We start from the raw sequence: 21,753 nt of genomic DNA, 5'->3' as shown, positions 1-21,753 counted from the left end.
CCTGCTCCTCCCCCTTCTTTCTCTCTCTCTCTCTCTCTCTCTCTCTCTCTCTCTCTCTCTCCCCCCTCCTCTCTAAAAAAAAAAAAAAAAAAAAAAAAAAAAAAAAAAATGGGCAAAGGAGCCTGACCAGGTGGTGGCGCAGTGGGTAGAGCATCGGACTGGGATGCGGAGGACCCAGGTTCGAGACCCTGAGGTCACCAGCTTGAGCACGAGCTCATCTGGTTTGAGCAAAGCTCACCAGCTTGGACACAAGGTCGCTGGCTTGAGCAAGGGGTTGTTCAGTCTGCTGCAGCCCACGGTCAAGGAATATATCCTAAGAATCACTAATTCAAAATAAGTACCCCCACTGTGTAATAAATGGTTTTTCTGTAGCTATCTGCGGTGATGGATGTTGAGACACCTGACTAGGTTCACTTTTATACATTTGGTAGTCTTAAGAAGGGTCTGACAAGTGACATTTTTTACCCTCTTCTCCATGACTCTTGTTCATCCTTCAGAGAGTCAGCTCAAGAATGTTAGAGTAAAAGGTACTAACTAAAGCATCCAATTATGCTTAATCTTCATTGTTTCTCATATACTGAATAGTACAATATTCAGACAGCATGATCATTTCTTCATAAATCACAGGCAGCATTACCACCAAATTGTGATTGTAGATAAATGGCAAGTGAAGATTGTGACAAGACTTTAGAATAGTTGGTTGATCCAGACTGAGGCTGCACAAAATACAGTTTAACACTGTTGGAAGGGACTTGTTAAGCAATTGGTTGATGGATAACCATCAAGTTTGTCTGCTATAAACAATAATAAATAGAGAAACATGTGATGTTTAAATATACACAGAGGCCCTGGCCAGTTGGCTTAGCAGTAGAGCACCAATCTGGCGTGTGTAAGTCTCAGGTTCGAATCCTGGCCAGGACACACAGGAGAAGCACCCATCTGCTTCTCCATCCTTCCCCCTCTCCTTCCTCTCTATCTCTCTCTTCCCCTCCCGCAGCCAAGGCTCCATTGGAGCAAAGTTGGCCCGTGCGCTGAGGATGGCTCCATGGCTTCCACCTCAGATGCAAGAATGGCTCCAATTGCAACAGAGCAACGCCTTAGAGGGGCCGAGCATTGCCCCCCTGATGGGCATGCTGGGTGGATCCCTGTCAGGCACATGCAGAAGAGTCTGTCTGTCTGCCTTCCCACTCCCTCACCCCCACTTCTCACTTCGGAAAAATACAAAACAAAATTTAAAAATACAAAAAAAATTAACATATATAGAAAAATAAAAATTATGTGCTTTTCCAATATTATGCCTCATTTTTATATCTCTAGAGTTTGGGGAAGTTTCCAGTATATGAGAACTAACTATGCAGAGATGTGTTTAGAACAGAAAAAAGCTAAACATCCACTTTTCCTACCATAAAAAGCTTAGATAACTAACTGCAGACAAATCTACATGGTATATATATTTTTTAGCTCAACTTCTTTGAAAATCAAGAACATTCCCTTGAATTTTATGAAAGTTGTCAGTATTGTCAACTCAGAGACAATATGCAGTGTTTTAAACTTAACGGTCTGTTTACAAATGAGCCAAAATATCATTTCAAAGTGTTTGTGATGTAACCTACAGTAATGTTACATTTTTACTGATTTTATTTTTCTTTTAGTAAATAGTACTTAAGGAGACCAATATATGTGATCTATGTATAAAGTGTTTGGCACTTGAAATTTAAGTAAAAGGACAAAATAGCATTTATAAACAGCTAAATTGTCCACTCTTTCCCAGATTTGAGGGCAAATATTTATGCAAAACTGTTCTGCTTTCAGGGAGAAAATCTAAACCACCACGACCAGATTCCCCAGCCACTACACCAAATATATCTGTGAAGAAGAAAAACAAAGATGGGAAGGGTAAGTGCTGCTGTAATTTCCCTATAATACTTATGGGTCAGGTAACATTCAGATTGCTTTCTCCCCAATCAAGGCACATAACAAGAATCAACCAATGAATATATGAATAAGTGGAACAGCAAATTGATGTTTCTTTATCTCTCTCTCTCTCCCTTCCTCTTTCTCTAAAATCAATTAGGATAAAAAGATTGCTTTAAAATAAAGACATATTGTAAGCAGAAACTACTAGCTTTTTTTTTTTTTTTTTTTACAGAGACAGATCAGAGAGAGGGATAGATAGGGACAGACAGACAAGAATGGAGAGAGATGAGAAGCATCAGTCATTAGTTTTTGTGACACCTTAGTTGTTCATTGATTGCTTTCTCATATGTGCCGAGTAACCCCTTGCTCGAGCCAGTAACCTTAGGTCCAAGCTGGTGAGCTTTGTGTAAACCAGATGAGCCCGCGCTCGCTGGCGACCTCAGGGTGTCAAACGTGGGTCCTCCGCATCCCAGTCTGACGCTCTATCCTCTGCGCCACTGCCTGGTCAGACACTACCAGCTTTCTTGACATAGTAAAATCTTATTGCTCCCACATGCTTATTAGATACAGTTGCACTTTCTGTAAAGAGCATGATAATCTTTAAAAGATTTTCACTCACTTGTGAAAAGAATCTATTCATTCATTTAATAAGGAGTCTCTTGGAAGAGTTCAGCCCCATTAGGTTTTCATTTTATAGACATTTTATTACATTGTGTTGGAGTTCTAGTATTTTAATTACTGCTGCCCAAATTTGAAGAAAATTGTTATGGCTAATCCACTGGCTCTAATATAAAGAGAACAACTACTGAAAAGTTTTGTGCAAATCTTTTTCACTGTTTCTTTATGTAATGGGTCTTAAAGACGTGGTGGGGGGAATAGTCTAAAAGTGCTTTCTCCCTAAGTCATCTCAAATCTAATTGGTAAGATTGCTCTGTTCAGATGTCTTATATGAGACTAATAAAAAAAAAATCTATATTAGGCCCTAAAAATTATAACCATTATATTACCAATACTAACTGAACTGTGAAATATTTTTGTGTAATTATAGATGGAACTTGTAAGTCTTTTAGTTGTGTTTTATTATGCTCTTTCAAATGAAATTTTGGTTAGTTTAAAAGTAATTGTTTTTGTTTCAGGAAACACAATTTATCTTTGGGAGTTTTTACTGGCTCTGCTCCAAGACAAAGCTACTTGTCCTAAATATATCAAATGGACCCAGAGAGAAAAAGGCATTTTTAAATTGGTAGATTCTAAAGCAGTGTCCAGGTTGTGGGGGAAACACAAAAACAAACCTGATATGAATTATGAGACCATGGGAAGAGCGCTCAGGTATGTGAAGTTCCTGTAGTTCATTGTGCTAAGAATATAATTTCCTAAATACTAAAGAATACTTTTAGATAACTTCTAAAAAGTTAAGAAATTTTAAAAATGGTGAATTTTATTTATTGAAGTGCTAAAGCCACACTACTTATAGAAATCACCGTGCATTTAAATTGAAATCTTCAGTCTGAGAAAATGTTTGCCTTCTAAATTAAGAGATCTTCATGCAAACAACAGATATTTTATTTATAAAGGGATTGGAAGTGTTAAGCTATCGTTAGGTATTACAAATTGACCACAGGCCTCATATGTTTTGAGCCATTAAACTTAAATTCAGCACAAAGTACAAATAGTGGTGATGCAAGTACTTAATAAGGGATACATTTTTTAACATAAATCTCCGGTATGATATGTAATATTTTATGATGTAATAAATTATTACTTTGAGGATAAATATTAGAAATTGAAATTTTTCAACTAGGGTATCATTTTATTCTTCAACTCACTTAGTTTTTCTTTGGTCATGTCATTTATTCTTCAAGATATGCAATGTATTTGAGAAAAAATTAATGGAAAGCTACGATGTGGTAACTTGATAACCTTCTTAAACTAGAACTATGTGTTTAGTTACAGTTTTTTTAACATACACTTTTTGGTTACTAATTTAATTGAAATTATTGACAAAATTTGAATTCTTTCTATTTGTACATTATTAATTTTTATATACAAGTTCAATAAAATTTACAGAATCAAATTTAAACTGGTAGGGATGGTAAAGGAAACTATGGAAGGGAAATAATTTCTTGAGGTTGGTATGAGATTTGATTATTTCAGCAAGTTAGTTGAATGATCGAGGAAGAAGACAAGTAAAGGCTAGAATGACCCACATACTTTATCTGCAGTCCCCTAATTAGAACTGGTTTTAGATTTAGTTGATAGTAAGGACTTCATGAGTAAATGTGTGTTTTACGTGTGTTTTAAATATATTTAGAAGACAATGTTTTAAATTACACTATCTTATATAAAGTAACTGCCCTTCATTTAGGAATTATTTTCTCACTTCTTTGTTTTCAACTTTAATCTTTAGTTTATGATTAGGAAATTTTTATTTTGGTATTATTTTAATTTATCTTTGAATAAAATATTTATGAAATTGTCTGCTTTGAATAGGTACTATTACCAAAGGGGTATTCTGGCAAAAGTAGAAGGTCAGCGCCTGGTGTATCAGTTTAAGGAAATGCCAAAAGATCTTATTTATATAGATGATGAGGATCCAAGTTCCAGCGTCGAGTCTTCAGATCCCTCACTGTCTGCAACAACCACTTCAAGCAGGAACCAAGCAGGCCGGTCAAGAGTATCCTCAAGTCCAGGGATAAAAGGAGGAGCCACTACAGTTCTAAAACCAGGGAATTCTAAAGCTACAAAAACCAAAGATCTGGTGGAAGTTGCACAGCCGTCCGAAGTTCTGAGGACAGTGCAGCCCACACAGTCTCCATACCCTACCCAGCTCTTCCGGACTGTGCATGTGGTACAGCCAGTACAAGCTGTCCCAGATGGAGAAGCAGCTGTGATCAGTTGCGTGCAGGATGAAACATTAAATTCTTCTGTTCAAAGTATTAGGTGAGAAAACTAAAGTTTATTGATGTGTATTATTATGTAATATCCTTGAGCAGAGTCATTATTTGTTTAGTGGTTCAAGATTCAGAGTAAAAATGAAAATGATAGTGATTTCATGCTATCATTTTGCTTTTGGTCAACAGATCATTTCAGCAGCAATATTTATTATGTCAGGCCTCTGATTATATCAGTGTTTCCTTATTTTTACACTTTGATATTACTTGATATTAAGCTATCAATTTAAGTCTAGTTCACTATACCTTTGTGTGAGTGTGTGTGTGTGACAGGAACAGATAGGGACAGACAGACAGGAAGGGAGAGAGATGAGAAACATCAATTCTTGATTGCGGCACCTCAGTTGTTCATCGTTTTCTTTCTCATATGTGCCTTGACCAGGGCTACAGCAGAGTGAGTGGCCCCTTGCTGAAGCCAGCGACATTGGGCTTCAAGCCAGTGACCATGGGGTCATGTCTGTGATCCTTCGCTCAAGCCAGATGAGCCCGCACTCTAGCCAGCAACCTCAGGGTTTCGAACCTGGGTCTTTGGCGTCCCAGTGTGATGCTCTGTCCACTGTATCATCCCCTTTTCAGGCCCACTCTACCTTTCTGAAACTGGATTGATCCATACAATACAAAATCTACATATACAAAAACTCAGAGCACTTTTCAGAGTCAGAAGCTATGAAAATTTAACAAAAATGGACATATCATGACCTTTGGAATACATTGAGATCCAAGAAATAAACATTATTCTTCGGGAAAATCCTATTATGGAGCAGTTAGTTCCAGAGTTCAAACAGGTAGGGAGGCCAAGAACCTAGCTATTCTTTTCTTAAGGCTTTCAGAATGACAGAAGTTGGCTTAACCAATTTAACTTGTAGTTGCCTCATAGCCCCAGGAAAATTTGCCTCATAGCTCCAGGAAACACAGGAAACAACAGATTGACCAAGAAAATCCTGTCAGCTTTAGAGTGATCCTTTGCAGAAATTCAGGACCAGTCTTGGCTGGTTTAGAATGGGAATAAGGAAGAGAGAGAAAATCAGATAGACTTTTGTAACGTTCTATTTTTCTGTTTCTACTGTCATGAATTTCCAGAACATGAGTTGTCATAAAATATAGGAACCCTTCCAAATCTAATAAAAATGACTCTGATTACTTTCATTAGTCAACTTCAGTTTTACATGTGTATATTCCAGAATATAAATGCTGGATTTTTATTCAGTTTGATCATAAGTAAGCAAACATTACCTAGGATCAAGATAGACTTAGGTGGGCCCTGGCCAGTTTGCTCAGCAGTAGAGCGTAGGCTTGGTGTGTAGAAGTCCTGGGTTCAATTCCCAGTCAGGAAACACAGGAGAAGATGCAACCATCTGCTTCTTCACCTCTCTCTCTCTCTCTCTCTCTCTCTCTCTTCTTTTCCTCCTCCCCCCCCCACCATCCACCCCCATCCCCCTCATGCAGCCGTGGTTCATTTGAGCAAGTTGGCCCTGTGCTGAGAATGGCACCATGTCCTTGCCTCAGGCACTAAAACGGCTCAGTTGCGGAGCAACGGCCTCATATAAGCAGAGCATCCCCCCATAGGGGGCTTGTCAGGTGGATCCTGTTCAGGGTGCATGTTGGAGTCTGTCTCCTTGCCTCCCTGCCTCTCACTTAATTAAAAAACTTTGGGTTCAATCTTTCTTGTATGGTCCTTTTAAACTTCTGATGTTGTGAAAATTTAATTATTTTAAACCTTTAATGGACTTGCACAGAATCTAAAGATCACGTTTTTGTTTTTTCATTTTAATTAGACAGGAGTGATTCATTTTTAACTGACATTAAAGAAGTACTTATTTAGCTATTTCCTTTTATTGTTTTATTTTCTTGCAGATCCTATTGGTTGCATGTGATGATAAAATTGGAAGTATGTGTTTCCTTCCATTGATTTCTAGGCTCTGTCATCTTATGATTATATGTATTTGTGTTAATAAGAAACATATACAGTGGCCACAGCATCACTGGGACCCCCTTCTTAGAGTGATTCAGTGTTTTTTTAGCATCTGTAATCAAAGTTTCTTAAAGATACCCCCCCCAAAAAAAAATTCCCACACCCTCTAGTTCTGGAAGATTAAATTGTGACATTATATTGGATCTGTTATAACTCTGAATGTCAATTTCTCAATGAGACTCAGTACCAGACATGAAAATATTGTATTTATCTTTGGTATATCTTTCAAAAGTTTTACTTCCAGGTCCTTGAGAGTTCTGTGGATTCTACCTGCTTCTTGCCTCTAATATTTTTTCTCTTCAGTCCAGCTAGTATATTACTACTACTCATAGCTTTGTTATGTAGCCTTCTTCCAGTTTTTGTTAGATCTGTGTTGCATATGGAGTGCAGTTCTTTCTGTGGTCTCAGCTGCCAGCTCTCACTCTCTGCTCATAATTCTTTCCTTGCTCTCCAGTTAAAGCTGACTGCTTGCCTTTCCCTCAGTCTACATAACCCAGGTGTTTCAGTCTACTTTAATATTATTCACTGTCTTTTTCTGGCACCTGACATAGTATCTGGCATATAAACATCTTCATAATTATAGAATTTATTTTGAAGTAGTATATATACTGCTCACAAAAATTAGGGGATATTTCAAAATGAATATGAAGCAATAAAAATATAAAGCATTTGATTTTTTTTATTAAATAAGAACATCGGAAAAGCAAATGACAAGTCAAAGAAAGTTGTTCGATTATGTAAATGAGATGCAAAACCAACTTTTATTTCATTGGTGAAAATGCACTGGACAAAAGGCTGAAAGTACTGGAGTATCTGCACGTTCCCTGATCCCCTAATTTTTGTGAGCAGTATATATTTTTTAATTGATTGATTGATTTTTATGACAGAGATAGAGAGAGGGACAGATAGGGATAGGCAGACAGGAAAGGAGAGAGATGAGAAGTATCACTTCTTCATTGTGGCTCCTTAGTTGTTCATTGATTGCTTTCTCATATATGCCTTAATGGGGGGAGGGCTGCTGCAGAGCAAGTGACCCCTTGCTCAAGCCAGCCACCGTGGACTTTAAGCCAGCGATCTTGGGCTCAAGCCAGCGACCTTGGGCTTGAAGCCAGCGGCCTTCACTCAAGCTAGCAAGCATAGGTTCATGTCTATGATCCCACACTCAAGCCGGATGAGCCTGCACTCAAACCAGAAACCTCAGGGTTTTGAACCTGGGTCCTCTGTGTCCCAGTCCAATGCTCTTATCCACTGCACCACCCCCTGGTCAGGCAAATTTTTTACTTTTTTTTTTTTTTTTTTGTATTTTTCTGAAGCTGGAAACGGGGAGAGACAGACAGACTCCCGCATGCGCCCGACCGGGATCCACCCGGCACGCCCACCAGGGGCAACGCTCTGCCCACCAGGGGGCGATGTTCTGCCCCTCCGGGGCGTCGCTCTGTTGCGACCAGAGCCACTCTAGCGCCTGGGGCAGAGGTCAAGGAGCCATCCCCAGCGCCCGGGCCATCTTTGCTCCAATGGAGCCTCGGCTGTGGGAGGGGAAGAGAGAGACAGAGAGGAAGGAGAGGGGGAGGGGTGGAGAAGCAAATGGGCACTTCTCCTGTGTGCCCTGGCCGGTAATCGAACCCGGGACTTCTGCACGCCAGGCCAACGCTCTACCACTGAGCCAACCGGCCAGGGCCAAATTTTTTACTTTTAATTTATTGTGTTGACATGGTTTCAAGTGTCCCGTTCAATATAACACCCTCAACCCTCTGCGTCATACCCCCAAACCCCATGCAAAGTCTCTTTCCATTCCCATTTCATCCTGTTTGCCCCCTTTCCTCTACCTCCATCTCTTCTTTCTATCTGGGATATATTCATTCTTTAATCCCCTCATAGAGCAATTAATTCTCTAAACAAACTTAATTATTAGGCTGAAGTAATATGAAATTTAATTTTTCAAACTTTAAAACATACATCCTTATTGTAGAAATCATTCTGTATTTATATGTATGTAGGTAGGTGTCCAAATACATTCTTACTCATTTCTTTTACTTAAAAAAAAGAAAAATCTTGACCTGACCAGGTGTGGTGCAGTGGATAGAGTGTCAACTTGGGATGCTGAGGGCCCAGGTTTGAAAACCCTAAGGTAGTCAGCTTGAGTGTGGGCTCATCCTGCTTGACCATGGGCTCTCCAGCTTGAGCACAGGGTCATCGGCTTGAGTGTGGGATCATAGACGTGACTCAAAGGTCGCTGGCTAGAAGCCCAAGGTTGCAAGCAAGGAGTAACTGGCCTCCGTACCCCCTGCCAAGGCATTTATAAGAAAACAGTGAATAGCTAAAGTGCAGCAACTACAAGTTGGTGCTTCTCATCTCTCTTTTGTCCTCTCTGTCTCTGTGTGTCTGTCTCTCTCTCTGTCTTGCTTAAAAAAATAAAAAAATTTCTCTCATCTGGTTATATAATTTTCCTCCCAAAAATTCTACTTATTATTATTTTTTTTTTTTTGTATTTTTTCTTAAGCTAGAAACGGGGAGAGACAGTCAGACAGACTCCCGCATGCACCCGACCGGGATCCACCCGGCACGCCCACCAGGGGGCGACGCTTTGCCCCTCCGGGGTGTCGCTCTGCCACGACCAGAGCCACTCTAGCGCCTGGGGCAGAGGCCAAGGAGCCATCCCCAGCGCCCGGGCCATCTTTGTTCCAATGGAGCCTCTGCTTCGGGAGGGGAAGAGAGAGACAGAGAGGAAGGAGAGGGGGAGGGGTGGAGAAGCAGATGGGCGCCTCTCCTGTGTGCCCTGGCCGGGAATTGAACCCGGGACTCCTGCACGCCAGGCCAACACTCTACCACTGAGCCAACTGTCCAGGGCCAAATTCTACTTATTTTAAAGCAGTCAAAGCTTTAAATGAATGCATCTTATTCCCTGAAATTACTAGAAATGGAAAGTTAATGAACAACAACACTCTTTAAAGACTTGGCACCTGCTGAATATAATTATTCAGGTTTTGCTATTACGTTGTTTGTATTCATAGAAGGAAAGTAAAAGTGTTAGAAGTTTCAAGCAAACTGTATATGCCTCTGAAATTTTAACATATTGTTAGATTATCTTTTTATTAGATTAATTTCTTGTTTAGTGATTTCTTTCATTAAATAGCATTTTTAATTATCCATTTTATTATAAAAAATGTCAAAATATGGAAAAGTTTAAATAGTACAATGATTACCTATTTACCCTCCACCTAGATTTTCAATTGATAGCTTTTTGCCTCATTTGTTTTCTCTTTATATGTTTATTTATTCTCTTATTTCTGTTTGGCAATTTGTCAAGTAAGTTGACATTATTACATTTCACCCCTAAAGAGTTACACCAACAACTCTTAAGAATAGAGATATTATTCTAAATAACTACGTTATTACTTCTAAGAAAATTAAAAATAAGTTGGCTTTTCATTTTTAGAAAAATAAGTTGGCTTATCATTTTTAGAAAATTAAAAATAAGTTGGCTTACCATTTTATTTTGACTACTTATTAATAAATTCGAAGACCTTTTAAAGATTATTTTCTGTAGTTGAAAGGTAGAATACATATGCCTTAAAATTAGATTATTAAATTAATATGTAAGAACTGATACTTTCAGAACAGTGTACTTCATACACTTTACATATAGTAATGCATGGAATCCTCATGCTCAGTGAGGTGTAGGTAATATTATTCATATTTTACAGATAAGGAAACCGAGGCAAGGAGAGGCCAAGGAGCCTGGTCACATATTGTAAGTGGTGGAGACAGTATTTTAATGCAAGCAGTTTAGTTCAAAGCACTGAGCTTAATTATTTGTCATACTGCCTGTTGATTCACATAAATCGCATGTATTATCAGTTATTTACAGTGAAGTATCAACAGTTTTTATTTTCTCATTTTCTTTCCTTTGCTCATTTATTTTTGTCTCACGTAATTGCATGTGTTTATGTTGAAATCAATTAAGCTATGCTTAATTGACTTAAGGGATGTGTTGTCAAGTTTTACAAGTTTTAATTTTGACTCCAGCTTCTTGTTATTCAAAGAAATAACAAAAATCTCTGATAAAATATTTTTCAAAGATTGTCCCTTGATAAACTTGGAAGCCAAATACCAACCTAGCATAACTTCTTTCTCTATAATCTGTTTCCTCATCTACAAAATAAAGATGATAATACTTAACCTTAAAGATGGTTATAACAATTAGGGAGTAGTGAACACACAATACAGTGTACAGATATGTTGTGGAATCGTGTACCTGAAACCTGTACAATTTTGTTAACCAGTGTCACCCCAATATATTCCATTAAAAGGGAAAAAAATAAGTCACTTCCTGACATCTGAGTAGATACTCAGCAAAAGCTCAGTGTTATACAGTCATGCACCACATGATGACATTTCTTCCAATGATGGACCATTGTATATACTAGTGGTCCCATAGATCAGTGATTTTCAACCTTTTTTGAGCCGCGGCACATTTTTTACATTTACAAAATCCTGGGGCACACCATCTACCAGAATGACACAAAATGACACTCTAACACAGTACATATTATACATATAGTTAATAATATAGTTTCTAAATGTATTTATACTCACTTAGTGTGAAACCTGGGCTGTTTCGATGAACACAAAAGGGATATCCTGGCAGGAATGGTAGAAAGATACACACAAAGCTCTTCCTCAACAGTTCTCAGTCTCTCTCTGTTTTTAGTTTTTATTGCAGTCAAGCTTGAGAAGCTCAGCTCACATAGATATGTGGTTGAAAATGGAAGCAATGTCAAAATAGCTTTTTTGGCCAGAATGGGGAACTCCTTGGCAACAGATAACCAAAAACTGTCCAAAGGAAGATCAGCAAACTTTAACTTTAAAGTTAGATAACATTGTGATGCATTGTGATGCATTGTATATCACCCTCTGCGGGGGCCTCTTTTAAAAAGAAAAAGGTCAAATATCTATATACACCATCAGGATAGACATAACCAGCTGAGGCTGAGGTTTCATCTAGTGGTGGCAACATTTACCTCCAGTCCTGACCAGGATTAGAAATCGGGACCATGGGGAGGAGTAGCAGCTTCAACTACTCACCGCGCCACACAATGACAAGTGCGCGGCAGCCCGCGCGGGGTCCTTTCTGGGTGTGGATGAGAGGCGGCCTACTATTGGTTCATTGCTAGTGGTTGGGATGAATCCTAGAAGGTGATTGGTCAGTGAGCGTTCCCTGTGCCTCCACTCTTTCTGTCGATGATAGCTGGAGGGATTGTGAGGGGAATGTTTATGTTGGGATGGAGGCGGCTGGCGGCGGGCCAGATAAATAGCCTCCGAGGGCTGTAGTTTGGGGACCCATGTTTAATTCCCCCACGGCACACCTTACCATGTCTAACAACTAGTGTGCCGCGGCACACTGGTTGAAAAACACTGCCATAGATTATAATGGAGCTGAATTTCCTGTAAGAAATAGAAGGATATGTGGTTCAGGAGAAATTGTTTTTCCTCTTACTGGAGCAGTATTTTGGGGTTTGGCAATAGATTCCTATGTACACAGAGCGCCTCAATTTTGAGCATACAGATTAGATGCCGGGCAGACAGACCTTTTACAGCACAGGAACCTGACCCCTAGCATACTACATACTGAGAGGGTGCTACAACCCTCCCAAATCTAGCTTGTCTTCAAGGCACATTGCTGTAAATTACTTGTACTAAGGTCCTGTAAAGGACACAGTTCTACAGGAACTACCTTAACTAATATTAAGTGGTAGTGACCACTTCAGAAAAAGCTTTCTGTGGTAGTGTGGAGCCAGCCAGCCTATACTGTGCTTTGGAAATGTTTTCAGGTTGTAATGATGAAAAGTATAGGTAGGTTTTATTTCTTCCATCAGTTCAGTGTCAGAGAGAGCCTTTTGTTCCAGATAGGATCATGGAACCAAAAACAAATTTTCAGTCAAAATAATTGACTCAGTTCTACACCCTTTCCATGTTAAACAACCCGCCCCCCCCATACTTTTTTTATGAATACCACGGAATTTCTTACTTTCATCAATGCAAAAGCCAAAACCACATTGCCATGACAATCCCCTATTTTCCTTTATTTCTTCATCTTGATTTCTTATTCCTACTGATACTTTTCACTCCCTCCTGATAATCACTATTATAGTTACCTATGCTTACCAAAACCAGTTTCTCATCAATATTTCCAACCATTCCAGCCCACATCTCTGTTCACGGAGTGGCACTCACAGCTTTGATGTTCTATTCCAGATCCAGTTGGAAAGAAGTAGGGAAAGGGTTTGTGGGACATTGTTTATGAAGTGTACAGGTGGGTACAGCAATGTCATAGGCCTTCACATTCACTCATTACTTGCTTACTCACCTAAAGCAACTTTCAGTCCTGTAAGCTCCACTCATGGCACATGCCCTATACAGGTGTAGCATTTTATTCTTTATACCATACTTTCACTGTACCTTTCTTTGTTTAGATACATAGATGCTAACCATTATGTTCAGTTGCCTATAATGTTCTGCACAGTAATATGCTGTACAGGTTTGTAGCTTAGAGGAATAGGCTATACTGTATACCCTAGGTGCATAGTAGTTCATACCATCTAGATTTATGTCCACAATTTTAAATCTTTTTCATCCCAGGGCACAAATAAAATATTTACTAAAATTCTGCAGCATACCAAAAAATATATTTATTGCTGATCTGACAAAAAAATAGGTATAATTTTGATTTACAACAAAAAATAATCATTACCTACCCTTTTCTGCTCTATCTTTTGTAGGGTTTTTTGTTTTTTGGGTTTTTTTTTTTTTTAATTTTTTTACAGGGAAAGAGAGAGAGATAGAGGGATAGATAGGGACAGACAGGAACGGAGAGAGATGAGAACCATCAATCATCAGTTTTTCGTTGAGACACGTAATTGTTCATTGATTGCTTTCTCATATGTGCCATGACTGCGGGCCTTCAGCAGACTGAGTAACCCCCCTGCTCGAGCCAGCGACCTTGGGTCCATGCTAGTGAGCTTTTTGCTCAAGCCAGATGAGCCCATGCTCAAGCTGGCAACCCCCGGGGTCTCGAACCTGAGTCCTTCCGTATCCCAGTCCGAAGCACTATCCACTGCTCCACCGCCTGGTCAGGCTGCTCTATCTTTTGTAAAATATCTTTACAGAATTCAGAGGAAACACAGTTGAGATCCAGATGTTGTTTTTTCAACTGCATTTGTTTTTATTAACAATGGTCATAACTATAAATTTCACAGCTATGAACTTTTAAAATTAGATTGACTCGATATCATCTATGTACCTCTTTATTCAATAAGTGGGATTAACAACCTTATATAAAATAAATTTTATGTTAAATTGTAGCCTTATGCCTAAATTTTGTGACAACTATTTGAGCTGAGAAAACTGCTAAAAAATACCTGTATCTATTTTACCAAAGGTTGGCTTTATTTTATTTTTTGCTCTCTCTGACAGCCTATAAAGAACGCTCACAAGTTAATTATATTTATGACTTGTTTTATAGAATATGATAAGAACTGTGAACTGTTTAAATTCTTTTGATAATGCTGTCACATGTGAATTTAAGGCTGAGGTGTTTTTCATTTTAATCAATTGAGCATTCTTATGCTATCATAGTTAATGACCTCAGAGTTTTGTGTTGGACATTTCTGTAAGTACAGTGTTTACTACGGGGTCTGGCATGATGTTTGTTATGTTGTGTTAAAAATATTGGATGTAAAAAAAATATATTGGATGTAACATTTGAAAAATATACTCATATTTTGTCAAGTATGACTTGTCAATCTTAAAGTTTTAAATGATGTAGAATGTTAGTTTTCTCACTTTTATTTCTTAATCTCAATAGGACCATACAGGCTCCAACCCAAGTTCCAGTAGTCGTGTCTCCTGGGAATCAGCATTTACATACAGTAACACTCCAGACAGTGCCAATCACAACAGTTATAGCCAGCACAGATCCATCCTCAGGTGCTGGGTCACAGAAATTTATTTTACAAGCCATTCCGTCATCACAGCCCATGACAGTACTGAAAGAAAACGTCATGTTACAATCTCAGAAGCCGGGCTCTCCTCCTTCAATTGTCTTGAGCCCTGCCCATGTACAGCAGGTTCTTACTAGCAATGTGCAGTCCATTTGCAATGGAACCGTCAGTGTGGCTTCATCTCCGTCCTTCAGTGCCACTACACCTGTGGTGACCTTTTCTCCTCGCAGTTCACAACTGGTTGCCCACCCCCCTGGCACTGTAATCACCTCAGTTGTCAAAGCTCAAGAAACAAAAACTCTTAGACAGGAAGTAGAAAAAAAGGAAGATGAAGATAATTTGAAAGAAGACACTGAGAAAACTCAGCAACAGCCACAGCCTTATGTCATGGTGGTTTCCAGTTCCAATGGAATTACCTCTCAGGTAGCTATGAAACAAAATGAACCTCTGGAACCCAACTCTTTTTAATTAACATACCAAAAGAATTGTGGATGATTGGTTTTTTAATTGAACATTTCCAGTTGAATGCAGATTATGGAATTCTAAGACAAATTCTAAAAAATGTTCCTAATTTTGTAGTTGTTAAAAATAGTTAATTTTGAGTTTGTTAGATGAGAGAGTATACCAAAGTGTTTCTCTGTTTTCCACGTTTCGGCATTCAGTTGTGAAGGAACGGGCGTTTTATACTATGAAGACATTCTTTTGAGATTTTTTTTCAGTTACTATATCATAAGCATTTTGAAAGTTTCTTTTTAAATTTTACATTGTATTATCTTCTGGTTCTTTTATAAATACAGTACTTAAAAGAAGACAACAGGAAATTTATATAGGAACTATCTTCATTCCAATTGTGTAAGTTAAGTCTTGACTTTCAAATGCAAGACACCTATTTTATACTTTGTTAAAATTATGATTTCACTAGATTGACTATTAGTTGGTTGCACTGTATATTGAACTATGAATATGTAAACTAGTAACATTAAAAATTGAAATGTGCCCATGCTATGGCTGAACCTGTTTCAGAAGTAGGAAAGTATAAAGGTACCAACCTAAGAGTGACTCCTACTAACCAATTTGTAACCTTGGGCACTCAGTTGTTCTTTTTGGCTTCAGTTCTCTCATGAAAGGAAGGAATCCATTTCTATTAGACTAGATAATCTTCAGTTTCCTGTCTAGCTCTAAATTTTATGATTCCAACTTCTATATTTTAAAATTATATCAAATATTAACAGCTTATTTCCTATGGTAAGTATAGCTAAAATATTGCAGAAAAATAAGTGGCCCTACAAAATTTATTCTCTTTTCTGTAAGATTGCTATGAACCTGAATTCTTCCTAAATACTTGGTTCATTAACTCTTTAGGCCCTGTGCACAGTGGTCTATTAGTAAGCTTACGTTGCTGAGTGCTAAATAATATACTGCTGTCTGAAAGAGTCAAGACTTCTGTAAGGGCCCAGAAAGCAGCCAAGCCCTGGGCTCATTTGTTTGAGTAGTCAGTTGCTGTAAAAGGATAATTGCTTTATATGTATTTTGGATCTTTTTTAAATTGGGAGTGGGAGGATTGCATACAAAGATAATATACATATATATCCCCAAGTTTCTGAAATAACTTTTAGATTACTTTTTCAACTGTAAATAATGTACATTTAATTTTACAAGAAAAATTTTTTCTGCAAATTTTCTAGTATAGGAAAGAGAAATTTTTGTAGACGAAAAAAATCATTTTGTTTAGAGATCTAATGTTATATGTTTTCATATTACAGAGTGAATTTGTATTTAAACAAAAATTTAAATTTTGGAATCCTCTAAACATTTTTGTATCTTTAATTGGTTTATTATTAAATAAATCATGTAAAAATTCTCAGTGTTTGTGTTTTTAAGCAGATGTTTCTTAAGAACAAGTATACAGAAAATGTTGCTAGTATTTTCAGTGTCAGTAAATGCTTATATAACATTCTTCCTAAATACTTAGTTCATTAACTCTTTAGGCCCTGTGCACTGTGGTCTATTAGTAAGCTTACACTGCTGTCTGAAAGAGTCAAGACTTCTGTAAGGGCCCAGAAAGCAGCCCATTGGTCACAATTGCAGAATGACATCCTTCAATTTTCTCTATCATGCCAAATGGCATTTTCCAGACGTCACACAATGGATTACAAAGCTCCAAAAATAAAAAATAAAAAAAATATTCTCAGCAATAATATAAAACATAATTGTAAAACAAGTTTTCTAATTAGAAATTAGACCAATTAATTGGTTCACAGAATAGAATAGAGGAACAGAATATATTAAGGAAATTAAAATCTGAATTCCATAGCCCTATGTCCAGAAGTTACTTTCACTTACTCATTTTCTCATGTCAGTTAATATTCTTCCAAAATACCATTTTAAAAGGAGCATTCTTCTAAATATGGAGAGATGCTGAGAAGGATCTGAATGGACAGGCCTTGCTGACTTTCCCCAATTTACTACCCTTCACTCATGCCCTTTTGTTGTATCATTTTTTCCACAACTTTCCACTCTTCTTCAAACTAGTATAAAAACACTCATGCTTAACCATTTCTTTGAATCTTTACTTCCTTCTGAAGGCTTCTGTGTCACATAAAACTTATATTAAATAAATGTGCTTGCTTTTCTCTTTAATCTGTCTTTGTCAGCTTGATTTTTTAGGCCTAGCTAGGGATGCTGAGAAGGGTGAGGAAAAGTTTTCCTCGCCCAGAACTCCCTCTAGCCGTGCACTCTGTAACATCCCGTTATACTGACCTCCTGAACAGGGCATAGCTCTCATTCAGTACTTGGCCTTTATACATGAAATCATTGATTCAACATATATTAATTAAGGAGAAGCACCTGTGATGTTACTGTCACTATTTTTAACCTGTAAACTTGAGACATTCTTCACTTCTTTTATTTTTATTTGTGACAGAGAGATGGGCAGATAGGGACAGACAGACAGGAAGGGAGAGAGTTGAGAAGCATCAATTCTTTGTTGTAGCACCTTAGTTGTTCATTGATTGCTTTCTCATACGTGCCTTGATGGGGGGGGGGGGCTACAGCAGAGCGAGTGATTCCTTGCTCAAGCCAGTGACCTTGGGGCTCAAGTCAGCAAACATGGGGTCATCTCTATGATCCCACACTTGAGCCAGCAACCCCACACTCAAGCTGGTGAGCCCACACTCAAGCTGGTGACCTCGGGGTTTCAAACCTGGGTTCTCTGCATCCTAGTCCAACACTCTATCCACTGCACCACTGCTTGGTCAAGCTTTCTTCACCTTCCTTTCACTTTTTAACCCTCTTTAATATTGCATTTGTCCTCACTATTACCCTGAAATTACTGTTGCAAAAGTCACTAAATAGTAATCAATTTCCATACTGCCAGATTTCCATCCTCTTCCTTGACCTCTCCAGCATTTGATAACCTTTGATAACTCACTCTTCCTTTAAACTTTCTGATGCCTTCACTTCAGTGGCCAACTCTTTCCTGTCCTCCTCCTGCCTTTATAATAACTTTTCAATGTTCCTCTTGGATTTCTCCAGAAACTTTTTCAAAGGTTGGAGCTCCTCCAGATTTTATCGTGTTCTCTTTGATTCACTTTGTTCCCCTCCAGTCTGTTCTCAATGCAACAGGAGTGCCAATTTAATTTAATTGTCAAGCCCTTTGTGGTTCCATACTGTTCAGAGTTGAGGTGCCGCATGGTCTCACCTCTTGCCGTTTTGTTTTATCTTCCCCCCACCTCTTCTTGCTCCTGCAAGCCTTATCTTCAGATTTCACTCTCCAAATTACTGTCAGGGTTAGGATCCTCCAAATAGAAAGAAACAAGACCCAATCCAAAATTATTAAATAGTATAAAACAAGAAAGCTGGAATTAGGAGATTTCTAGGTTGGTTAATTCAAATCAGTGGTGATGATAAGCAACCAGACTTCTTCCATCCTTCTGCTTTACCATCCTCAGAATTTTGATTGAGTTTACAGGATGACTCTTGCCATGGTTGCAAGATAGCTGCAGTAGTACCTTGAATATTTGTTTGTCAATGGGAAGGTCTTTCCCAGAACACCCTGAGCAGCTATCTCTTCATAGCTTATTGGCTAGATTGGCCATATATACCCCTTAAACCAATTGCAGGATTACTGTAAATAATTATATGTTACTGAGATGGACAAACAAAATTGGGGCTTCTATAGCAAGGAATAAGGGTGGAATGTAGCGGCCTACATTCGAAAATGTTCATGCCTACAGGAACGTATTTCCCAAAGAGAGATCATCCAAAGCAGGGGTCTCAAACTCGCGGCCCGCCCACCAATTTTGTGCGGCCCGCAGACTGGCCCGCAGATTAATCCACGAAGTTTGATTAGTCTGCGGGCCGCACAAAATTGGTGGGCGGGCCGCACGGCTGCGAGTTTGAGACCCCTGATCCAAAGTCTCATTCAATTACTTGATTCATTTTCACGACTAAGATCACCAAGGTGATGTGCAGTCCTTTTTTTCAAATTAGCTGTAGCTCCCTAGTTTCTTGTCCTCCACAGCCACATCTAGTATGAGCACAGGGAAGGATACTCTGCAACGTGTACACTTCTTGATTGTGTAAGTTTGATACCCTGTCTCAGGGTCACCATTTCCTCAGCGCTGTCCTCAGTAACTTCCATTCTGCCTCATCTACCTGGCTTGGTATACATACTAGGGTCTGTTTTGTAGCATTCCACTTCCAAATACTAAATTTTCTGTAAGTTTAGGATCTTGGTCATCGCAACAGTGATGGATTCTGGTTTTCAGCATAAAAGATTTTATTATAAGAATATTGTGCAGCTCACAGAATAGATGAAAGGACTAGGGAATCAGGGTCAAGCTGAGTCACATAGCTAGGAATGAATTGCAAAACTACTGCGCAACTGGTCTGGTGAGAAAATTGTAGCCACTGTTGGCAGGCATGAATCACTGAGTTTTTGTACCTCTGTCTCTACTGCTGTAGGATTTTATTTTTTTTTTTTAATTTTTTTTTTTTTTTTTAGATTTTATTTATTCATTATAGAGAGGAGAGAGAGAGAGAGAGAGAGAGAGAGAGAGAGAAGGGGGAGGAGCAGGAAGCATCAACTCCCATATGCGCCTTGACCAGGCAAGTCCAGGGTTTCGAACCGGCAACCTCAGTGTTTCCAGGTTGACGCTTTATCCACTGCGCCACCACAGGTCAGGCTGTAGGATTTTATTTTGATATAACTGGTATAACTTCACTTAAAATTAACCAAGGTCGGCAACTTCCCTGACCTCCATCTCTCCTCCATCTTTCCTCGGGGCCAGGGAACCTTGCCGGGCAGGATGTGTGCTCTGTATTCAATAAAGCCATTTGCTATTCCACACTTTGTGGCTCTGGCCTCTTCCTTCCTTTTCGGCGGGGAAAAATACCTTACATTTTGGTGCCGAAAACCCGGAAGGAGTTAGAAGTCTGCAAGGACCACTCCTTTCCCCTCCCCTCCGAGAAAGAACCAGGATCGCCAACTTACACCCACTTCGGCACACAGTGCAGTAAGTCCCCTGCCTCCGCCTTCCTCTCAATTCTTTCCAAGACTCCCTGTCCGAAACTGTAGCTACGTCAGGGAACTCTTTTCCGTCCGAGTGAGTGTGTGCTTGTGGAGACCTTCCCAAGCACATTCACTTTCGTCCGTGGTTGGACCTTGAGTTTTTAGGACGCTAATACTCAAGTCTGACCACTCCGAGAACTGAGGGCAGCTGTTGGGGCACAGGAATCTCCCTCCCTAAGGAAGAAGAAACTGTTCTTCTTCTCCGCTGTGGCCAGGCCACAGAACCCACTCAATTAGCCTCCTGAAGGGACTTTCGGTTTTAACACCCTCACCAATTTAACTATCTCCAAAAAAGCTGGGAACTGATTGGAGATCTCTTACATTCATGGCCTCTAATTATTTGCACACCTGTCCTTAATCTCTGTGCCGCCTGTTCCACCATGCAGGCCTTTTTCTGGCCAGAGAAACCTCACCTAAAACCTCCATTCCTAATCTTTCCTTCTCCGCGGACTCCCAACTCTCTCTCCCTCCTGCCTGACCCCCCGGGGGCGTCTCTCTCTCTTTCCCCCTCTGTCGGGACTTTTCTCTGGTCCCTCTGCGGACCTCTTTTGTGCTCGGGTTTCTCTTCCCTCTGAGAGCCCCCTCCCCTCCTTTTACAAAAACCTGTTTCTTATTTGCCATCTACTACCATCTCTCTTTCTCCTCCCCTGCTGGCCAGGGGCCCCTCCCTTCACTGTGTTCTCTAGTCCCGCCTCCGTCAGGCCTTTCTCAGCCTGGCATTGGCTCTTACACCGGTTTTCAGGATGTTCAACCCCAATTTTAAAAGAAAAAGAGAAAAAAAAATTAACCAAGGTCCTTTAAATTTTTTTATTGATTTTAGAGAAAATTTATTGTTCCACTTATTTATACATGCATTGGTTGAGTCTTTTTTTCTTCTCTAAGTGAGAGGAAAAGAGATAGTGAGACAGACTCCTGCATGCACCCCCACCAGGATCCACCCAGCAACCCACATCTGGGGCTGATGCTTAAATCAATCAAGCTATTTTTAGCACCTGAAGCCAATGTTGGGACCAACCCAGCCATCCTCAGTGCCCAGAATCCACAGTTGAACCAGTCGAGCTGCTGGCTACAAGAGGGAAAGAAGAAGAAGAGGGTGATGGAGGGGGAGAGAAGCAAATGGTCATTTCTCATGTGTGCCCTGACCAGGAATTGAACCTAGTATGTATGTCCATACACCATGATGATACCCTATCCGCTGAGAAAATCAGCCAGGGCCTATTGGGTGATTCTTATATGTGTCCTGACTGGGGATGCAACCACAACCATGTGTACTGGGACGATGCTCTAACCAACTGAGCTACCCATACATCAACTCATAGTTGCATCATTTTAGTTCATTGA

General features: G+C 39.4%; 1 protein-coding gene across 8 annotated transcripts in view; it reads left to right on the top strand.

Moving 5' to 3' along the window:
- ELF1 (E74 like ETS transcription factor 1) overlaps positions 1–16,699 on the top strand; it is a 156,865-nt gene extending 140,166 nt beyond the window's left edge. For all 8 annotated transcript variants that reach the window (XM_066234052.1, XM_066234045.1, XM_066234047.1 and 5 more), the window contains 4 exons: positions 1,813–1,896; positions 3,054–3,246; positions 4,408–4,857; positions 14,705–16,699. In XM_066234052.1, coding sequence (XP_066090149.1) covers positions 1,813–1,896; positions 3,054–3,246; positions 4,408–4,857; positions 14,705–15,308 — 1,331 coding nt within the window. In that variant the 3' untranslated portion in view covers positions 15,309–16,699. The remainder of the gene's footprint in view (positions 1–1,812; positions 1,897–3,053; positions 3,247–4,407; positions 4,858–14,704) is intronic.
- The last annotated feature ends 5,054 nt before the right edge of the window (positions 16,700–21,753 follow it).

Source organism: Saccopteryx bilineata, chromosome 6 (genome assembly GCF_036850765.1).
Source record: "Saccopteryx bilineata isolate mSacBil1 chromosome 6, mSacBil1_pri_phased_curated, whole genome shotgun sequence".
NCBI lineage: Eukaryota > Metazoa > Chordata > Mammalia > Chiroptera > Emballonuridae > Saccopteryx > Saccopteryx bilineata.
Note: the sequence above shows the minus strand (reverse complement) of the source record. Positions and strands in the feature narration are given on the sequence as shown.